A 20,603-nucleotide genomic window follows, 5' to 3' on the forward strand; every position below is an offset into this window, starting at 1 on the left:
ATACATTTATAAAATCACGATAAACCATATAAAACACTGCGGTACTCATTAAAAAATAAAAAATTAATGACATTGGGATTAATTAGTATTCTTTATATATATCAAATGGATGAAATCAATATACAAAAAGTCAAAAACTGCGGTATTCATAAATAAAGATGAACCGATATAATCAGGATAAGTGACGTCAGTTCTCATCTTCTATATGCTGATTAACATTCTTGAACTAGTACATTGTTCCAGTTCCTTGCTCTGTTTCATAATTAAAAAACACATACTGAAAGATGTAAATGCTGTGTGAACGTATTAATGTTTAAATTTTAGTTTCTCCCTGAGGTTGTTAAAAAAAAAAGTTTTATAGTTGACCGCAGTTATTTTTTACTATAGTCAATTGCTCATCATGAATACAAACCCCGTTTCCATATGAGTTGGGAAATTGTGTTAGATGTAAATATAAACGGAATACAATGATTTGCAAATCATTTTCAACCCATATTCAGTTGAATATGCTACAAAGACAACATATTTGATGTTCAAACTGATAAACATTTTTTTTTTTTTGCAAAAAATCATTAACTTTAGAATTTGATGCCAGCAACACATGACAAAGAAGTTGGGAAAGGTGGCAATAAATACTGATAAAGTTGAGGAATGCTCATCAAACACTTATTTGGAACATCCCACAGGTGTGCAGGCTAATTGGGAACAAGTGGGTGCCATGATTGGGTATAAAAACAGCTTCCCAAAAAATGCTCAGTCTTTCACAAGAAAGGATGGGGCAAGTTGTCCACAACAGTTTAAGAACAACATTTCTCAAAGTGCAGTTGCAAGAAATTTAGGGATTTCAACATCTACGGTCCATAATATCTTCAAAAGGTTCAGAGAATCTGGAGAAATCACTCCACGTAAGCGGCATGGCCGGAAACCAACATTGAATGACCGTGACCTTCGATCCCTCAGACGGCACTGTATCAAAAACCGACATTAATCTCTAAAGGATATCACCGTATGGGCTCAGGAACACTTCAGAAAACCACTGTCACTAAATACAGTTGGTCGCTACATCTGTAAGTGCAAGTTAAAGCTCTACTTTTTTTAAGCGTAAGCCATTTATCAACAACATCCAGAAACGCTGTCGGCTTCTCTGGGCCCGAGATCATCTAAAATGGACTGATGCAGAGTGGAAAAGTGTTCTGTGGTCTGAGGAGTCCACATTTCAAATTGTTTTTGGAAATATTCGACATCGTGTCATCCGGACCAAAGGGGAAGCGAACCATCCAGACTGTTATCGACGCAAAGTTCAAAAGCCAGCATCTGTAATGGTATGGGGGTGCATTAGTGCCCACGGTATGGGTAACTTACACATCTGTGAAGGCACCATTAATGCTGAAAGGTACATACAGGTTTTGGAACAACATATGCTGCCAACTAAGCGCCGTCTTTTTCATGGACGCCCCTGCTTATTTCAGCAAGACAATGCCAAGCCACATTCAGCACGTGTTACTACAGCGTGGCTTCGTAAAAAAAAAGTGCGGGTACTTTCCTGGACCTCCTGCAGTCCAGACCTGTCTCCCATCGAAAATGTGTGGCGCATTATGAAGCGTAAAATACGACAGCGGAGACCCCCGGACTGAACGACTGAAGCTCTACATAAAACAAGAATGGGAAAGAATTCCACTTTCAAAGCTTCAACAATTAGTTTCCTCAGTTCCCAATCGTTTATTCAGTGTTGTTAAAAGAAAAGGTGATGTAACACATTGTTGAACATGCCCTTTCCCAACTACTTTGGCACGTGTTGCAGCCATGAAATTCTAAGTTAATTATTATTTGCAAAAAAAAAAAAAAATTATGAGTTTGAACATCAAATATCTTGTCTTTGTAGTGCATTCAATTGAATATGGGTTGAAAAGGATTTGCAAATCATTGTATTCCGTTTATATTTACATCTAACACAATTTCCCAACTCATATGGAAACGAGGTTTGTAAAATGAATGAAACGTGAACAAGAAACGCATCTTTAGGCTAACATACTCCACAGTAAGTATGTAATGTAGGATTATATGAGTGTATGTGACAACCAACCCCAAGCGGAATGTGACGACTAACCCTAACTGGAATTTTTAGCTACCGCGTACCAATTAACACTTTTGAAGGGTAATGCTGGTTTTGTTTTTAAAGATAATTTTCATTTTCTATACAGCTTATCTTCACTAGGGTCGTGGACAGACTGGAGCCTATCCCAGTTGACTTTGGCGAGAGGCGGGGTACACTCGAGACTGGTCGACAGCCAATCACAGTTGTCATAAACTCATTGTGTAAAAGTCTAGTAGACAAATACAGAGGAAGTGAATTGCTGCTCCCTACACTTCTCCTGAAGCTGCCGTGTTGTGAACACCATGTCCACAGTGCTCCTGTTCTTCCTGAAACCACATTGTGACTCCGGCAACAGGTCTTCCGTGATGTTGTTCACCAGCCTGTGTAGCATGACTTTAGCCAGGACTTTACCAGCAACAGCCAGAAGTGAAATGCCACGACTGTTGCCACAGAAGGACTTGTCCCCCTTGCCTTTGTAGATGGTGATAACATTGGCATCTCTCCACTGCTGAGGGACAGTTTCATGCTTCCACACTTTGCTGATGACAAGGAAAAGGGCACGGATCGAAAGGTAGCCTCCTTGCTTGAAGATCTCTGCAGGGATGCTGTCAGGACCAGGGGTCTTGTTGTTTTTCAGAGACCTTATTGCACTCTTAACCTCTCCAAAGGTTGGTGTAAGGTCAAGGTCATGGATGGTTGGGTAGTCAGGTAGTTCCTCCAGAACTGAGGGGTCTGTTGGGGCGGGCTGATTTAGCAGAGTTTCAAAATGTTCTGCCCATCTTTTGGTGATGAGCTTCTGGTCTTTTATGAGGGTTGTACCATCGTTAGACTTTAGCGGGGAGACAGCGCAGTTTCTTGGGCCGTAGATGGTTTTCATTGCATCGTAAAAGTTGTGCATATAATTTTTTTGGCATGAGATTGTATTTCAGCTGCCTTTGATATCCACCACTCATTCTTCAGGGCACGCAATTTTGACTGCACCTCCCTTCTGGATGTTTGCCATTGCTGTCGGAGTACAGCTGAAGTGGGGTTGTTGAGTACAGCATTGCGTGCTGTGTGCATGTGTTTGAGCATGGTGGTTATTGTGGCTGTGTTGTCATCAAACCAGTCCTGATGCTTTCTGCGCTTATAGCCAATGGATTGGGATGCTGCCTCATAGAGCCTGGAGCTGATAGAGGTCCATTTGGCGTCAATGGAGTCATCACTCTCCAGAATATGCTCGATGTCTTCCAGGTTTTTGGCCAGAGAGAGACGGAGATTGTCCCGAGCCATAGGATCTGCTAGCCGGATACAGTCAAGCCTCTTCTTCCCTGACTTTTGAAGACGGATAGCAGGGCGTACTTGCACCCGGAGCCTGGTTATGATGAGCCGGTGGTCGGTCCAACACTCAGCTCCTCTCATTGCACGAGTTAGTGATACGTCTTTTATGTCTGAGCGTCTCACAATGGTGTGTGTGTGCTGCACACACACACACACACACACACACACACACACACACACACACACACACACACACACACACACACACACACATACACACACACACACATTCTTGTAAAGATTTGTATTTACAACATTAGTAATATATACATACTATGCAAATATAAAAAAGCTTGTGAAAAATGAGTTGGAATTTTACAAGAAAAAAGTCACAAGTTCACAATAAAAACGTAGAATTTTGGCAGTATTATAATAAAAGTCGTCATTTTACTCAACGCAAGTCAAAATTTTACAAGAAAAACTGAACATTTGTGTAATGTTATGATAAAAGTTGGACTTTTACTCAATAACAGTCGCAATTTTACAAGAAAAAGCTTAACATTTTGGCAATTTTATGAAGAGAAGTAATTTTACTCGACAAAAGTCACAATTTTATAAGAAAACTTTAAAATGTTGGCAATATTATAATAATAATCTGAATTTTACTCAAAACATTTAACTATTTTACAAGAATAACACAAAAATTGGCATAATTGCTGTAAAAGTCAGAATTTCATATGACAAATGTCACCAATTTGCATTAAAAAGTAAAAACTTTACATAAAAAAGTAATAATTTTACGAGAAAATATTGCAATATTACAGAAACAGAAATAATATGAGAAATTGTTCCCAATTTTATATGAAAAAAGTTGACACATTGTGAGAAAAAGACTGCTTCTAGTTAATTTATTTATTTTTGGAATTGTTTTGTTTGTAATTGGTTTTTAATCTTCATTATTTACTTCAATTTATTACAGTATGTCTATATATATATATATATATATATATATATATATATATATATATATATATATATATATATATATATATATATATATATATACATATATATATATTTTATTTTTTATTTTTTTTAATACATTTTGGCCAAACGGGGCGTATTTCAATATCTTACACACAAGTGTTATTACATATGTTGGCCAGAGGGGAAGCACTTCGAATTAAATTTATTTGTATTTATTTATTTATTTTTTTGTCCTGTCCAGCTTCTCAGGCAAATCATATATTTGATGTAGATGCCCATATCGGCTGTACAAATTTACTTTACAAAAGAGATGTGTGGGATACTTCTCTTGTTGCCTTATTTGTATTTGACTTTATTAAATGTATTTATATTATCATTTGGTGCAGCCGGGCCGGAGCAGGAGGGGATAGAAAGAGAAAAAAAGGAAGACAAGGGGGAAATTGTGGGGACAAGAGGGGGATAAGACAGAGAGACAAAAACAACAACAGCAAACACAACAATAACAACAACAAGAACAAGAACAATAGAGCAACATCAGCAAATACGATTTGTACAAATATGATGGTAAAAGTGATAGCAAAGAAGCAGTTAGTGAAATAAATAATAATACAGAAATGACAAAGAGCATTTTTACACTACAAATGGAGCAATACAAATACCAATAGAAATAGCGCTATTGATAATGAACAATACCAATAATTTACCTCTATTATCAACAATACAGTTGTTCAAATGCAACAATACATATACGTAATGATAACTAGAGATACAAAAGAAAGCAGAAAAATGGAGGGGATGAAAGAGAAGCAAGCTATATTAACCTTGTAGATTGTTATAGTAAAAATAGGTTAGGCTTTGTCAGTGTGCCATGTGTTACCCAGTTTACCCTAGGGTACCAACGTTAATTTATGTTTGATGAAACGTGATTATGTGCATGAGTGTATGTATGTATATGTACTTGTATATGTACAGTAAGTGTATATGTATGTTTGTACAGTGAATGTATATGTACAGTATGTGTATGTTTGTACAGTGAATGTGCGGGTGGATGTACGAACTTTGAGTATGTAGGTATGTACTGTATTTGTGTATGTATGTGGGAGCGTAGGTACCTATGTATGTATGAATAACGGTGGTTATGTGAGTATATGTGTATTTGTATGTACAATATATTTGACTCCCTGTGTGTGTGGGAGCCAGAGTAAGGCCCCAGCCACCCAGAGAGCCCAACCCACAAACAGCAGGTGTGGCGCCCAAGGAACCAGGGACCACCGGTCCCACGCAGCCAGGCCGGCCAGTGACAGGAACCCCAGAGCCCGGCCCACCGTGGCGCCTGGAAGAGCCAGCAGCAGGCCGCAGACAGACGCGCCCGGCAGAGAACAAGACACGGGAGAAGCAGGGTACAGCCAGCGTGAGACCACACCCCACACGGGCAGAAAGGCGGGACGCCCCGGCCGAGGGGCCCAGAGACTCCCCGCAACCGGAATTTTTACACACACTTGTTATTTCATATGTTGACCAGAGGGAGAGCACTTTTAAAACCAACACACAATTCATTTGAAAAATCCCTTCTTTTTTTGACCCCCCCTCATTTTGATAGATTTCACCACCAGGGGTGCAAATGAGACATTCTCCATTAGATGCAATGGTTTTCTGTATTGGGACCATGATTTCGGTCCGAACTTGTTCACTGGTCCTCATACTTTTCCTTGTTGATGTCTCAAGAAGGGTAGAAATACAAGAACACACACACGCACACACACACACACACACACACACACACACACACACACACACACACACACACACACACACACACACACACACACACACCCCCTCTCTAATTCCTTCACCCCTCCCCCTTTAGCAACTCTCACACACACTCTCTCGCTCAAGCAGACGGAGGGAGAGGAGAGGAGAGGGAGGATCTCCTCATCGAGGACTACAGTAGTGTAGAGTGAGGACGAAGAAGGAGGAGGAAGATACTGCAGCCTTCAACCGGGTCCCCCCTCTCGCTCTTCCCCCATCCTCCTTTCTCTTGCCAATCCCACCATCATGAACCCGCCTGCTGCTTGTTGCTAAGAGTGGAGCCAAGCGGGTGAAGAGAGTCGAGTGGACTGGACCGGCCACTGTTTGCTTTCTAAGGTAAAGGAGGTGTCAGCACCACCAGCTTCCATTGTCATGTCAGTGTCAGTTTGCTTCACTTAGACGCCAGCTGTCAATTAGTGTCTTTCATCTGCATGCTGGGGCAGCTTTATGTGCAGGGGAAGTTGTAAGTTGTTCTTTGGAATTACGGCTGTCCTACTCACAAGGGGACCTAAGGGCACACTATTGTTTCCTGGAAGGCAGGTGCTACGCCATCCATACAGCTGCCGTTCAATACGGCCCCAGAGGCGATGGAAGAGATGAGCTGTCTCCTAAAAGAGCACACCAGGCGTGTCAGCCAAGGGGCGGAGGGGAGTGTTGCATCCATGCAACACTGGTGGCAATAAGCGTGCTGAGAGGGAATATTGCTTATTCACTATGTGCTGTGATAGATTTTAAAACAAACACAGCGGCGCCTCACAAGTTATGCCTTTCCATTTGGAATTCAAACAAGATTGTGAAGAAATGTTTGCCTCAAAAGTCACACAAACATTTAAAGGTTGAATTGCTGTTGTAATCTTCTACAGAAGGGCCGAAAATCAAACAGGTGTCAAACTCCAAGCTCGGGTCCAGATGTGGCCTACTATATTGTTTTATGTGACCTGCGAAAGCTTGAAAATAATGTGCATCAATAAAGCACTTTGTATTTCTTACTACAGTATTCCTTCTTTCAATGTTGACAACAAAACTGCTTTGCTTTTGCTACTGTTTTTTAACGTTAATATTATCTGAGCATGTAACAAACATTACATTAACAATTGTTTGGTTAAAATAAAAATAAATACTTAAATATCGGCTTTTTGAATTTTCCTGAAGGAACTCTCCTGAAAGAATCAATAAAGTACTATCTATCCATCTATCTTGTCCCCCTGATTTATGAGCTTAAAACAAGTTATCCATTTGTACGTAAAAAATATGTATAATTAAATGCATAGGCAATTTGTCATAATATCATAATAATAATGAGTGATGGATTAGGTTTATATAACACTCAAAGTGCTTTACAGTGAGACTTGACAACACATCACTCATTCACTTCACAGTCACACGTTGATGGTGGTAAGCTACATTTGGCTCTAGGCGAAGGCGGTTGCAAGTCTTGTGGTTTCCGTGTTGTAATGTGTATATGTGCTTATCGTAGCTATCATCTATTTTTCCTGGCCCTAGACTGAGAACTCCTTCCCCAATAGGATATACTTTTTTCTACTCATCCACTTCGTTGGTGGTCCATCATTGACGGGGCGCTGCCCTAGTGGCGACCCATCAGTCACCCATTCTGTGACCTTGTACAAATGTATGTCTGCTCTCGAACGGGTCTGTGCTGAAAATGTAATATATTTTACACCGGCCTGCACAACTGCACCATGTTTTTTTTGCACAGGTAAACACACTGAAGGACTGCTTGTAACGGAGCTTATATCAAAGATTTTAGATGCAAGACGACATCATCCAAATTTTTACTTGGTTTTGACACCCTTAATTTCTATCTTTATTTTCTCAATTTCAAATTCTCAATTTATTTTCTAATTCGGTCAAATCGTCTCAAACGTCCAAAAAAGTTGTGAAATTCAACCAAAAGACACTGGCATATGATAAAAGACCACGCTACTGACCACCATAGAAAATAAAACTGCATCATTTTGCATCAAATACCGTGAAAGTTAGTGTTTTAGCTTAGTACGTTGTATAATACACACACTTTGTCTTTCAGTTTCTCAATATGCTGTGCATCACTGATTTAAACGACAGTGAAGTACAATTTGGAATGCAACAAAAAAGCTAATATCGTTATTTTTCTCAAGCTGCTTGAGTTTTATCAGGTCAAACTACAGTGGAATTTCAAAATTCAAACACTTTAAAAGTTGTCCAATTCGGAATTCGTGGCATATCACATAGGAACGTTCACATTTTCTTTTCTTTTTTTTCAAGCTGCTGCTCTTTGCCAGGTCAAATGACTGTACGGTACATTTTGGAACTCAACCAAAATCTTTAGGAAAAGGCACATAATTAATTTTTTCAAGCTTCTATCAGGTCAAACTATTGTTCAGTAGAACCTCAAAAGTGCATCTCAAAAGTCATAGAGATTGGGTTTCAACCACATGGCATTAACGTACCATATAAGTCCAAACACATTGTGCTTCAAGTTTGCAGCTTTTTAAGCTTTTGGTTTGGTTTTTCAAGTAAAGTCTACATATTATTGACCTAAATCAGTTTACCTTAACCATTGTTGAGCCACAAGGGACCACCAAAATCTATTTCACAGCTGTGGCCCGTATTTCCAACACTTCAATCATCAACCAATCAAAGTTTACTTATGTAGCCCTAAATCACCAGTGGCTCAAAGGGCTGCACAAGCCACAACGACATCCTCGGCTCAGATCCCACATCAAGGCAAGAAAAAACCCAACCCAATGGGATGACAATGAGAAACCTTGGGGGGTTCCGCAGATGTGGGGACACCCACCCGTCGTGGAGTGGAACAAGCATAATAGTGTGAGAGTCCAGTCCATAGTAGAGTCAGCAGGAGATTATCTTGAGCGAAGACAGGTCAGCAGTGCAGAGACATCTCCAACTGATGCACAGATGAGTGGCCCACCCTGGGTCCCGACTTTGGACAGCTAGCGCATAATCTGTGGTCACCGAATCTGAGCAGAAAGGGCAGATCAACTGGTCTAAAAGAGGGATGTATTTAAAGGCTAGAGTATACAAATGAGTTTTAAGATGGGACTTAAATGCTTCTACTGAGGTAGCATCTCTAACTGTTACACTTGTGGCAGTATTTTGCAATATCAAACAAACAGAAGACATCTGGAGCCAAAGTCAAAGGGGGAGGTTCTTAAAGGGCAACTGCACTTTTTTTTTTCGAATTATGTCTATTGTTCAAAATCCTTATTTATTCATTCTAAGTAGTAAATAAAAAGAGCGCAAAAGTCTCTCTATTCAGCCTATAAAGCGCTTAAAAAAACATCCAAACACTTCCATCAAGGTTTTATATACACGCTGTAAGTATAAAAGTAATGTAGTAACGCACATTCAAAAAAACATTTTAATATTTACGTATTTTGGGCATTTTAAGTGTACAGCCGCACATTCATTTCATGAACACTTCACAACGTTCACTTTTTCCTCCGACAACATCACTGATTACTGCCCACTGCTGACTTCATGGGAGCCAACAAACATAATAAAACATCACTTACCGTACAATGTCTGCTCTCATTGGGATGCAGACTGATAGGAAGTTGATATATCCCTGTTTATATGAAGAATGTCTCATAATTCTTGCAAAAGGTTAAAAAAAAGGTGGGTGGTGTAGCGTCTTTCGCATGTCTTTCCGTCATTTTGAATCTGAATTGGCTGTTAAAGTTGACTAACTTCTCAGTTTAAGTCCACATCATTTTACTATCCAGGTGAGAGGCATGATTTATGATCTAGAATGAACTTTCACAAGCTCCAAAGCGGGAAAGCAGCTCACCAGTTGATGATTTCAGTACAGCAGCAGGAAGTTGCTTCTCTCTGATCAATGCACCGCTAAATGTAGGTTAGGGAACACAACTGAAAATGTTGCAAACAATCTTAAAGGGGATCTATTAGGCAAAACCAACATTTTTGTTCCTTACTGGTACCTGTTTTTGTGTATTTAGGACCTGCTTAAGTCTCGACAATTTGAAATGGAGGACGATATTTATAAAACAATCTTGCCTTCCTTCATACTTCCTCCAAATGAGCCGTTTGGAATTTGCCCTATTGGTGACATTTTTTCCAATTGTGCAGCAGTGGATAGCTCCATATATGGTACAGTAGAAATTTTCAAAGTGCTTTGCGTGAGTCCTCCATTGTAATTTGTGCTGTAGTCACTAATCTCCTTATTTTTTTTCTATCCTCATGTTGTGGGGCAGACTGGCTCGTACATGCACATGCATCCTCCGCTGTTGCCAGTTTGAAAGTGAGTTGGTCGTACACGGCTATGCCATGTTTTAGAGTCGTTTATAAACAGAGTATGGCCAACTAAACAACATACGCCATGACTGCTACCAAGGACGTGTGCGACTGCGCCTAAATACATGCAATTGTTGTTGTTTTGATGTTAATTTTTCTGACCAAATAAACCAAAACAATACGTCCATATAACATATAGTCCAGCTCATAAACTTACAATAAAACATGCTTTTACTTTGTGAAAGTATAATTTTGCGGCCGTATTTGACACACTCTGCTGCTACATTCCTGCACTGTTTCGTGACAGGCACTCTAACACACACCTATTATAATAAACAATAATATTAAACAATAAATGTACAAAAATATACAGATGATTAAAAAATGTACTGATTACACTCATTTTGCCAAAATCTTTATTAAGTTTGGACCAACAATCACGGAGAAATTATGACTTTCGTGTGAAGTATGTCAACTGTGGTGGCTGCCTCCAATGTATTTGTAATCACTGTATGTATCACTCATTATGTATTATTCTACTTCTTTTTTTGTAACATGATAAGTGAATAAGTGTACATATCCAGTTATTTCCTCATATTTCAGCATAATAACTCTGATAGTGTAACACTGGTGTGCAGTAGAGAATATGCAGTGATTCTTGGTCCAGAACATATTTGCTTTATTTATTTTTGACATATTTCTTGCCGCTTTATGTTGTTTATGTTGTAAATATTTAATGCGCTTTCCAGTTAAATTTATCATCTATTATTACACCCAAAATGTGGTTTATTTTACTCTTTAAATGTCCGTCTATTTGTATTTGTGTGTAAATGATAAATGGGTTATACTTGTATAGCGCTTTTCTACCTTCAAGGTGACTTTCTCTTTTGCTGCTACTGAATTGCATTATTGCAGTTTCACTGAGATGCAAAGATAGTTAGTTTTTGTCAAACCATCTCTTTAATTTGTTCATTTATTCTGTTATTTGTATTAGTTTCTGTGTGTTCTCAACTGAACAAAATGCAGACGTTGTGTTTATCTGGCATAAGGCGCTGTAATCGGTGACACTGCAGTGTTGATGGCGAATCTTCACTTCCCATACTTGTCTTCTTTCTGGGTTGTGGGGACAGCGATGTAAAAGCTTTCCACAATTCTCGCGGGTGGAGCAGCCCCATGTTGCACAACAGGGCATTTTTACACACCAAAAAACTATGAGGAAACACCGCAAACACATAGCATCACCTCAAAGTTGGTAGTACTCATGACACCCTGTTGTCACGTGAGTGCCTTTTGACCAATCATTGAGGAGATCGCCTGAAACCGAGTTGGCCATACTCTTTATACACGACTCTGTCGCAGTAGTACTTAGTTGTAATACACGTTTTCCACCACTTGTGGCAGTAATGACAAAATCAAACATGGTCTGGAGCCATAGCCATAGAGAAGTTTCTTAAGCACAAAAATGATGACTAAAGCGGTGAAACTGTATTTTCATTTACACTTTTATTTTAATGGCAGTTTATGAAAAAAACATATATATAATTATTCATAATTAATATAGTTAGAATGTATTTATTTTAGCACTGCGTAATTGTATGTGCATTTTATTTTTCATCAGTTTTAATGAGTCCCTTCGTTTGCAGTTTATTTGAATAGTATTTACTTTTTGTAATCAGACTGTTAAACTATAAATAGGTTCGATATAATTATTAGATATAATTAAAATCAAGAGTAGGATTATGAATTCATCGTTAATAGTTGAGTGGATCCCGGACCCCTCTGTATTGGAAAAGTTGGGCTCTGAGGTCAAAAAGGTTAAGGACCCCTGTTCTATGACACTCAAAACACCTTAAGAACTACACAAGTTTTCACCTTTAAGGTTGCTGTTAACAAATTAGCTAAGCATGATTGTTTATTTATTTCATGCCGCTACCTTACCAGTTCATTAACCTGCGCTTGCTACAGTTTCAGTTGATAAAAGAAAGTCTGTCATACGTGCTGAAGAAGGAAGCAAAGAGGAGCGTGTGCAGAACACGTAATCCAACCCCCTCACCCCTGTGTCGACACTGCATGATTAAAGGACTAACAAAGGCTTTAACCCATTTAATAATACTCACAGGAGCCCTGGGTGGCAAAGTCTATGCATGAGGCCCGGTTATGAAAATCCTTTGTTAAAGTGCAATTAATTCAACGCAGACTTGAAAAAATGTCAGCTGAGAGAAAGTGATCATGAGGTCGTAAATGAATAAATAATAGCAACTAAAAAACAAATAAATCCATGAGCAGCCAAAGCAATTAAGATGAGAGGGTTTGATGAGGGGAGATCAGAGGTAAACGTCATATGATTGAACTTAATGCTAACACTTTTTAATAACAGTTTACACACATTAATACTTATAGTGCATCCACAAAAGTATTCAGTGTTTCACTTCTAACACATTTTGTTGTGTGATATATAGCCTTAGTCCTCAAAAGTTTACACACAACAGGACTGAGTGAAAGCCCAAGACATGACCTAAAGGACTGACGTAATTAATGGGAAAAACCTCCCCAATTGGGCAAATTCCAAATGGCTCGTTTCACCAAGTATGAAAGAAGGCAAGATAGTTTGATAAATACCACCTCCATGCCTCCATTGTTGGGTTTGACATTTTCGGGATTTACGCAGAGCTAATACACACAGCAGGTACCGTAAGAGAAGTTGGTTTTTCATAGTAAGGCCCCTTTAAATGTGAATTTGAACTAAATCGTTTTTAAAAATAAATCAAATATACTTAAAATATTGTTGAGATAAAGAGTAATGCAAATATTAAAGTTAAAGTGCCAACGATTGTCACACACACAATAGGTGTGGCGAAATTATTCTCTGCATTTGACCCATCACCCTTGATCACCCCCTGGGAGGTGAGGGGAGCAGTGAGCAGCAGCGGTGGCCGCGCCCGGGAATCATTTTGGTGATTTAACCCCCAATTCCAACCCTTGATGCTGAGTGCCAAGCAGGGAGGTAATGGGTCCCATTTTTATAGTCTTTGGTATGACTCGGCCGGGGTTTGAACTCACAACCTACCGATCTCAGGGCGGACACTCTAACCACTAGGCCACTGACAATCAAAACTTTTCTAAAGGAATTCAAGTATTATATGTTGTGACAGAGTCTAGTTTTAGGAAGCAGGGACAGGTAACAAATGCTACTTTTCTAGTGTCCAAGGTAATTTAAATGAACGTGTTTACTACATTACGCTTTAATTATACTACTCTTGTTTTCTTTGTTTCCAAGTATTACAACATTCATGTAAATGTAATTGTTTAAGTCACACAATTACAGTTTAATTCTTCTGATTCATGTCGTTGTAATTTTACTGCAGTGAAGTTGTAATGTTGCAAAAAACAACACCACAATCATAAAAACACAATGACTTTTATTCACCTCATTTGAGGTATTTTTCCAATATTACACATTATTCTTTGACACAATGGCAATAATTTGTTTTTTGACTATAAATATAAAATGTAATTTAGTGTATTGATTTTAACTCACGTTCATTCTCTATAAGAGTTTCACCTGTGTGGCATTTGCCTCCTGTGTTGGCCGTTTGTTGTTGAACCTCCCTATCAGCTGCCTCTCACTTTTGCCTCGTAAAGACCCTTTACTTTAGTCAAGTCTTGGAGTTGTTTTGTGTTCCTCCTGCTGTAAGTTGTCTTGATCACCATCTTGTTTCATAATGGCACCCGAGATAGATGTTCATTTGGCACCTATTTTTACAGGTTTGGGTGAACATGGCAGAAGGATCCAAAAAGCGGGCCGAGGTCATTGATCCGGACGAGGACTCCCCAAACATGATTGTCTACAGAAAGGCAAGGCTGTGTGCATTTTTCCAATGAACAACATGGTGGTGGGGCGTTCACTGACCTGTAGATGGAAACGACTCAGTGGACCGTATCTGCCTGGATCCTAACACTGTGGTGTGATGTGTTCAACCAAGGATTGTCTCCATCACTGGTCACTGGTCAGTGTTTAAGCTATAAGGCCTGGTCGCTGAGAGGCGTTGTCAAGGCATGCTAACATTACTGCCATTTGATGGAGGAGGCTGAGCAATAGTGGAAGCTAATTGTTACGATTGTTTGATGACGCCAATTGTGTCTATTTGCGTCAGCCCTCACCAAGCAGAATAAATCCTCCTTGCACACGTAAGCCGAAAGCCTGCAGTCCTCCTACTGTAAATGGGTCATGTTGTCGATTCGCCACATTCTTCTCTAGTGTGCCTGCAGAAGATCCACCCCACTTGCTGTTGTTCTTCACTGATTATGTGGCTTCATTATGTAACGCAGCTCACGCCAAGAGGCGGCGTATTGGTGAGGCGGTTTTTTGCTTGTCAGGATGCAGCCTGCGGGGAATATTTGTAATTTTGTGTGTCAAGCGCGTGTGTGTGTGTGCTCGTGTGTGTGACAACAGCAGTCAAAGCTGACAATTAACAGGATTTTTTAAAACATTTTTTATTTGCATCTGTTTTTTTTTTCTTTATTGAAATTAGATTTGAAAGGATGGGGATGCCGTATTCCCCGAAGATTAATATTTGTCTTGTGTAATTATTATCAGGGGTGTCAACCTCTTCATTGAGGGACACATTACAGTTGTGGCTGCCCTCAGAGGGTCGCTTGTAACTGAATAATATTTGATTATAAATGTACAAACAGGAGTCTTATTATAATATTACAAAATTGCCTACACGTTTTATTACAATTTTTTTTTTTTTACATACAATGTGAAAAATATATTTTTATATCTTAAAATTGCAAAGTGTTTTTTTTTTTACAGCATCACTGTATTTTATGGTTACATTCTGGAGACTGAACCCCCAGTTTTATTACCTTACAATCTATTGTCATTGTGCACAATTTGATGGAAAATATAGGTCAAGTAGATATTCAAGTAAATGATTAAATATATTTTGTGGAATTTTAAAATGATATTTGTTGCATTAGACATTGGGTCATAGAGGTTGGGTGCAGTGTGAGCTGGGCGGCAGCCGAAGGCAGGGCACTTGGCGGTCCGATCCTCGGCTACATAAGCTAGCTCTTGGGACGTGGAACGTCATCTCGCTGGGGGGGAAGGAGCCTGAGCTAGTGCGCGAGGTGGAGAAGTTCCGGCTAGATATAGTCGGACTCACTTCGACGCACAGCAAGGGCTCTGGAACCAGTTCTCTCGAGAGGGGCTGGACTTTCTTCCACTCTGGCGTTGCCAGCATTGAGAGGCAACGGGCTGGGGTAGCAATTCTTGTTGCCCCCCGGCTCAGAGCCTGCACGTTGGAGTTCAACCCAGTGGATGAGAGGGTAGCTTCCCTCCGCCTTCGGGTGGGGGGAAGGGTCCTGACTGTTGTTTGCGCTTACCATCAATCAATCAATCAATGTTTATTTATATAGCCCTAAATCACAAGTGTCTCAAAGGGCTGCACAAGCCACAACGACATCCTCGGTACAGAGCCCACATAAGGGCAAGGAAAAACTCACCCCAGTGGGACGTCGATCTGAATGACTATGAGAAACCTTGGAGAGGACCGCATATGTGGGTAACCCCCCTCCCCCTCTAGGGGAGACCGAATGCAATGGATGTCGAGTGGGTCTGACATAATATTGTGAGAGTCCAGTCCATAGTGGATCCAACATAATAGTAAGAGTCCAGTCCATCGTGGGGCCAGCAGGAAACCATCCCGAGCGGAGACGTGTCAGCAGCGCAGAGATGTTCCCAACCGATGCACAGGCGAGCGGTCCACTCCGGGTCCCGACTCTGGACAGCCAGCACTTCATCCATGGCCACCGGACCTGTGCCCCCCCTTCCACAAAGAAGAGGGGGGCAGCAATATCTGCTTACTTTCTGTTTCAACATGTTTTATCTACACTTCTGCTCCCCCCTATCCACAAGGGATAGGGGGGAGCAGAGGAGAAAAGAAAAGAAACGGCAGATCAACTGGTCTAAAAAAGGGGGGCTATTTAAAGGCTAGAGTATACAAATGTCGGGTGCAGTGTGAGCTGGGCGGAAGCCGAGGGTGGGGCGCTTGGCGGTCCGATCCTCGGCTACATAAGCTGGCTCTTGGGACGTGGAACGTCACTTCGCTGGGGGGGAAGGAGCCTGAGCTAGTGCGTGAGGTGGAGAAGTTCCGGCTAGATATAGTCGGCCTCACTTCGACGCACAGCAAGGGCTCTGGAACAACTTCTCTTGAGAAGGGCTGGACTCTCTTCCACTCTGGCGTTGCCGGCAGTGAGAGGCGACGGGCTGGGGTGGCAAATCTTGTTGCCCCTCGGCTCAAAGCCTGCACGTTGGAGTTCAACCCGGTGGACGAGAGGGTAGCTTCCCTCCGCCTTCGGGTGGGGGGACGGGTCCTGACTGTTGTTTGCGTTTACGCGCCAAATGGCAGCTCAGAGTACCCACCCTTTTTGGATTCACTTGAGGGAGTACTGGAGAGTGCTCCCCCGGGTGGTTCCCTCGTTCTACTGGGGGACTTCAACGCTCATGTTGGCAGCGACAGTGAAACCTGGAGAGGTGTGATTGGGAAGAATGGCCGCCCGGATCTGAACCCGAGTGGTGTTCTGTGATTGGACTTTTGTGCTCGTCCCAGAGTGTCGATAACAAACACCATGTTCAAACATAAGGGTGTCCATATGTGCACTTGGCACCAGGACACCCTAGGCCGCAGTTCCATGATCGACTTTGTAGTTGTGTCATCGGATTTGCGGTCTCATGTTTTGGACACTCGGGTGAAGAGAGGGGCGGAGCTTTCTACCGATCACCACCTGGTGGTGAGTTGGCTGCGATGGTGGGGGAGGATGCCGGACAGACCTGGCAGGCCCAAACGCATTGTGAGGGTTTGCTGGGAACGCCTGGCAGAGTCTCCTGTCAGAGAGAGTTTCAATTCCCACCTCCGGAAGAACTTTGAACATGTCACGAGGGAGGTGCTGGACATTGAGTCCGAGTGGAAGATGTTCCGTATCTCTGTTGTCGAGGCGGCCGATTGGAGCTGTGGCCGCAAGGTAGTTGGTGCCTGTCGTGGCGGTAATCCTAGAACCCGTTGGTGGACGCCGGCGGTGAGGGATGCCGTCAGGCTGAAGAAGGAGTCCTATCGGGTTCTTTTGGCTCATGGGACTCCTGAGGCAGCAGACAGGTACCGACAGGCCAAGCGGTGTGCGGCTTCAGCGGTCGCGGAGGCAAAAACTCGGACATGAGAGGAGTTCGGGGAGACCATGGAAAAAGACTTCCGGACGGCTTCGAAGCAATTCTGGACCACCATCCGCCGCCTCAGGAAGGGGAAGCAGTGCAGTGTCAACACCGTGTATGGTGGGGATGGTGCGCTGCTGACCTCGACTGCGGATGTTGTGGATCGGTGGAGGGAATACTTCGAAGACCTCCTCAATCCCACCAACACGTCTTCCTATGAGGAAGCAGTGCCTGGGTAATCTGTGGTGGGCTCTCCTATTTCTGGGGCTGAGGTTGTCGAGGTAGTTAAAAAGCTCCTCGGTGGCAAGGCCCCGGGGGTGGATGAGACCCGCCCGGAGTTCCTTAAGGCTCTGGATGTTGTGGGGCTGTCTTGGTTGACAAGACTCTGCAGCATCACGTGGACATCGGGGGCGGTACCTCTGGATTGGCAGACCGGGGTGGTGGTTCCTCTCTTTAAGAAGGGGAACCGGAGGGTGTGTTCTAACTATCGTGGGATCACACTCCTCAGCCTTCCCGGTAAGGTCTATTCAGGTGTACTGGAGAGGAGGCTACGCCGGATAGTCGAACCTCGGATTCAGGAGGAACAGTGTGGTTTTCGTCCTGGTCGTGGAACTGTGGACCAGCTCTATACTCTCGGCAGGGTCCTTGAGGGTGCATGGGAGTTTGCCCAACCAGTCTACATGTGCTTTGTGGACTTGGAGAAGGCATTCGACCGTGTACCCCGGGAAGTCCTGTGGGGAGTGCTCAGAGAGTATGGGGTATCGGACTGTCTGATTGTGGCAGTCCTCTCCCTGTATGATCAGTGTCAGAGCTTGGTCCGCATTGCCGGCAGTAAGTCGGACACGTTTCCAGTGAGGGTTGGCCGCCAAGGCTGCCCTTTGTCACCGATTCTGTTCATAACTTTTATGGACAGAATTTCTAGGCGCAGTCAAGGCGTTGAGGGGTACCGGTTTGGTGGCTGAAGGATTAGGTCTCTGCTTTTTGCAGATGATGTGGTCCTGATGGCTTCATCTGGCCAGGATCTTCAGCTCTCACTGGACTGGTTCGCAGCTGAGTGTGAAGCGACTGGGATAAGAATCAGCACCTCCAAGTCTGAGTCCATGGTTCTCGCCCGGAAAAGGGTGGATTGCCATCTCCGGGTTGCGGAGGAGACCCTGCCCCAAGTGGAGGAGTTCAAGTACCTCGGAGTCTTGTTAATGAGTGAGGGAAGAGTGGATCGGGAGATCGACAGGGGCATCGGTGCGGTGTCTTCAGTAATGCGGACGCTGTATCGATCTGTTGTGGTGAAGAAGGAGCTGAGCCGGAAGGCAAAGCTCTCAATTTACCGGTCGATCTACGTTCCCATCCTCACCTATGGTCATGAGCTTTGGGTTGAGGAAACTCATTTCGGCCGCTTTGAGTACAAGCGGCCGAAATGAGTTTCCTTTGCCGGGTGGCGGGTCTCTCCCTTGGAGATAGGGTGAGAAGCTCTGCCATCCGGGGGGAGCTCAAAGTAAAGCCGCTGCTCCTCCACATCGAGAGGAGCCAGATGAGGTGGTTCGGGCATCTGGTAAGGATGCCACCCGAACGCCTCCCTAGGGAGGTGTTTATGGCACGTCCGACCGGTAGGAGGCCACGGGAAAGACCCAGGACACGTTGGGAAGACTATGTCTCCCGGCTGGCCTGGGAACGCCTCGGGATCCCCCGGGAAGAGCTGGACGAAGTGACTGGGGAGAGGGAAGTCTGGGCTTCCCTGCTTAGGCTGCTGCCCCCGCGACCCGGCCTTGGATAAGCGGAAGAAGATGGATGGATGGATGGATGGATATTTGTTGCATTATTAAATAATATTAAACGTAGAAAGATATGTATTTGCGTGCAGTACATGTATTTATTTTTAGGCAAAAGGGAAAGAATGAATACATTTAGAAAGAAAAGATAAAGTACTTTATTGACACATTATTTCCAGGCTTTCGGGGGCCCCATAAAATGATCCGGCCCCCAGGCTTTGAGTTTGACACCTGTGTATTTGATGTATTTGCATTTCGTAATGCAGTCCTGTGCAAAAGTTAAAGCTAAAGGTTTGCGTGTACTAAAACGTATGCAAACCTGATGGCACACACAAAGCTGCTCTACTAAACGTGTGCAAAGTCTTGCGTCTGTTAACTGAGCAGAATAAGATGCGCAATCCATTTTGCGTCTCTGTCTTCATTAATATGCTAAAAAGAAATGCTGATCATAAAACCGGCCACAATTCTGTGAGGAGAAGATCCAAATATGATTATTTAGCAAGCGCACTGTGATTTATTAACACTCATCACTGTTTTGTGAGCACTATTTTGCGTTTTATTTAGTTTGTGTCAGAAGGAAGTGCAAATTGACAGTTCCACACACGGCTGCAGAATCAGTGCTTGACGATGGATGGATGAGAATCCTTCTTCCTACGTGTGTCTGTCAACATTTTGGATGGTTGAAAGAAATAAATATTAGACATATTCAGCTCCATCATTTTATAATTTTATAACTGCCAGAGGACTTAAGGGGCTGATTAAAACAAATTAAATTGATATGTTTTGGTGTCATTAAGTACTTTTTAATGCCGTTCATTTTTTTTTACATAATATACAGTATATTAAAATATTCCTTATACTCCGTTTTGGGCGGAGTAAGTGCAGCCTCCCTCTCATGCTTCCTTCAGAAAAAAAAGTGGTGTCATGGTAGATGCGCTGCACAACTGCAGCTAAGATGCCCATAAAAAGTGATACATGTCTCCTGCATGTTTGAAAACTTATCAAAAACACCACAGGTAGGAGCATCATAACATGAATGTGCAGTAAATGAGAGTGTTTCCGTGGTGATGGTACACGCAAAATCTTCATTTAAATAAGGCGATCTGCACCACTTTACAATTGCACACAGTCTTAGTGAATTGCAAACACAACCCCTACTAATAGTACACACTCTTTTGTTGTTTGCGCACAGGTGTTTGGA

The 20,603-nt window shown here is 42.4% G+C and overlaps 1 protein-coding gene across 6 annotated transcripts in view; it reads left to right on the plus strand.

The window, feature by feature from the left end:
- The first annotated feature begins 5,996 nt into the window (after nt 1-5,996).
- LOC133611807 (regulator of G-protein signaling 6-like) overlaps nt 5,997-20,603 on the plus strand; it is a 202,908-nt gene continuing 188,301 nt past the window's right edge. For 2 of the 6 annotated variants that reach the window (XM_061968946.2, XM_061968948.2), the window contains exons 1-2: nt 5,997-6,487; nt 14,192-14,281. In XM_061968946.2, coding sequence (XP_061824930.2) covers nt 14,204-14,281 — 78 coding nt within the window. In that variant the 5' untranslated portion in view covers nt 5,997-6,487; nt 14,192-14,203. The other 4 variants (XM_061968945.2, XM_061968949.2, XM_061968950.2 and 1 more) reach the window with 3 other exon arrangements.

This window comes from Nerophis lumbriciformis, linkage group LG08 (genome assembly GCF_033978685.3).
Source record: "Nerophis lumbriciformis linkage group LG08, RoL_Nlum_v2.1, whole genome shotgun sequence".
In the NCBI taxonomy this organism is placed as follows: domain Eukaryota; kingdom Metazoa; phylum Chordata; class Actinopteri; order Syngnathiformes; family Syngnathidae; genus Nerophis; species Nerophis lumbriciformis.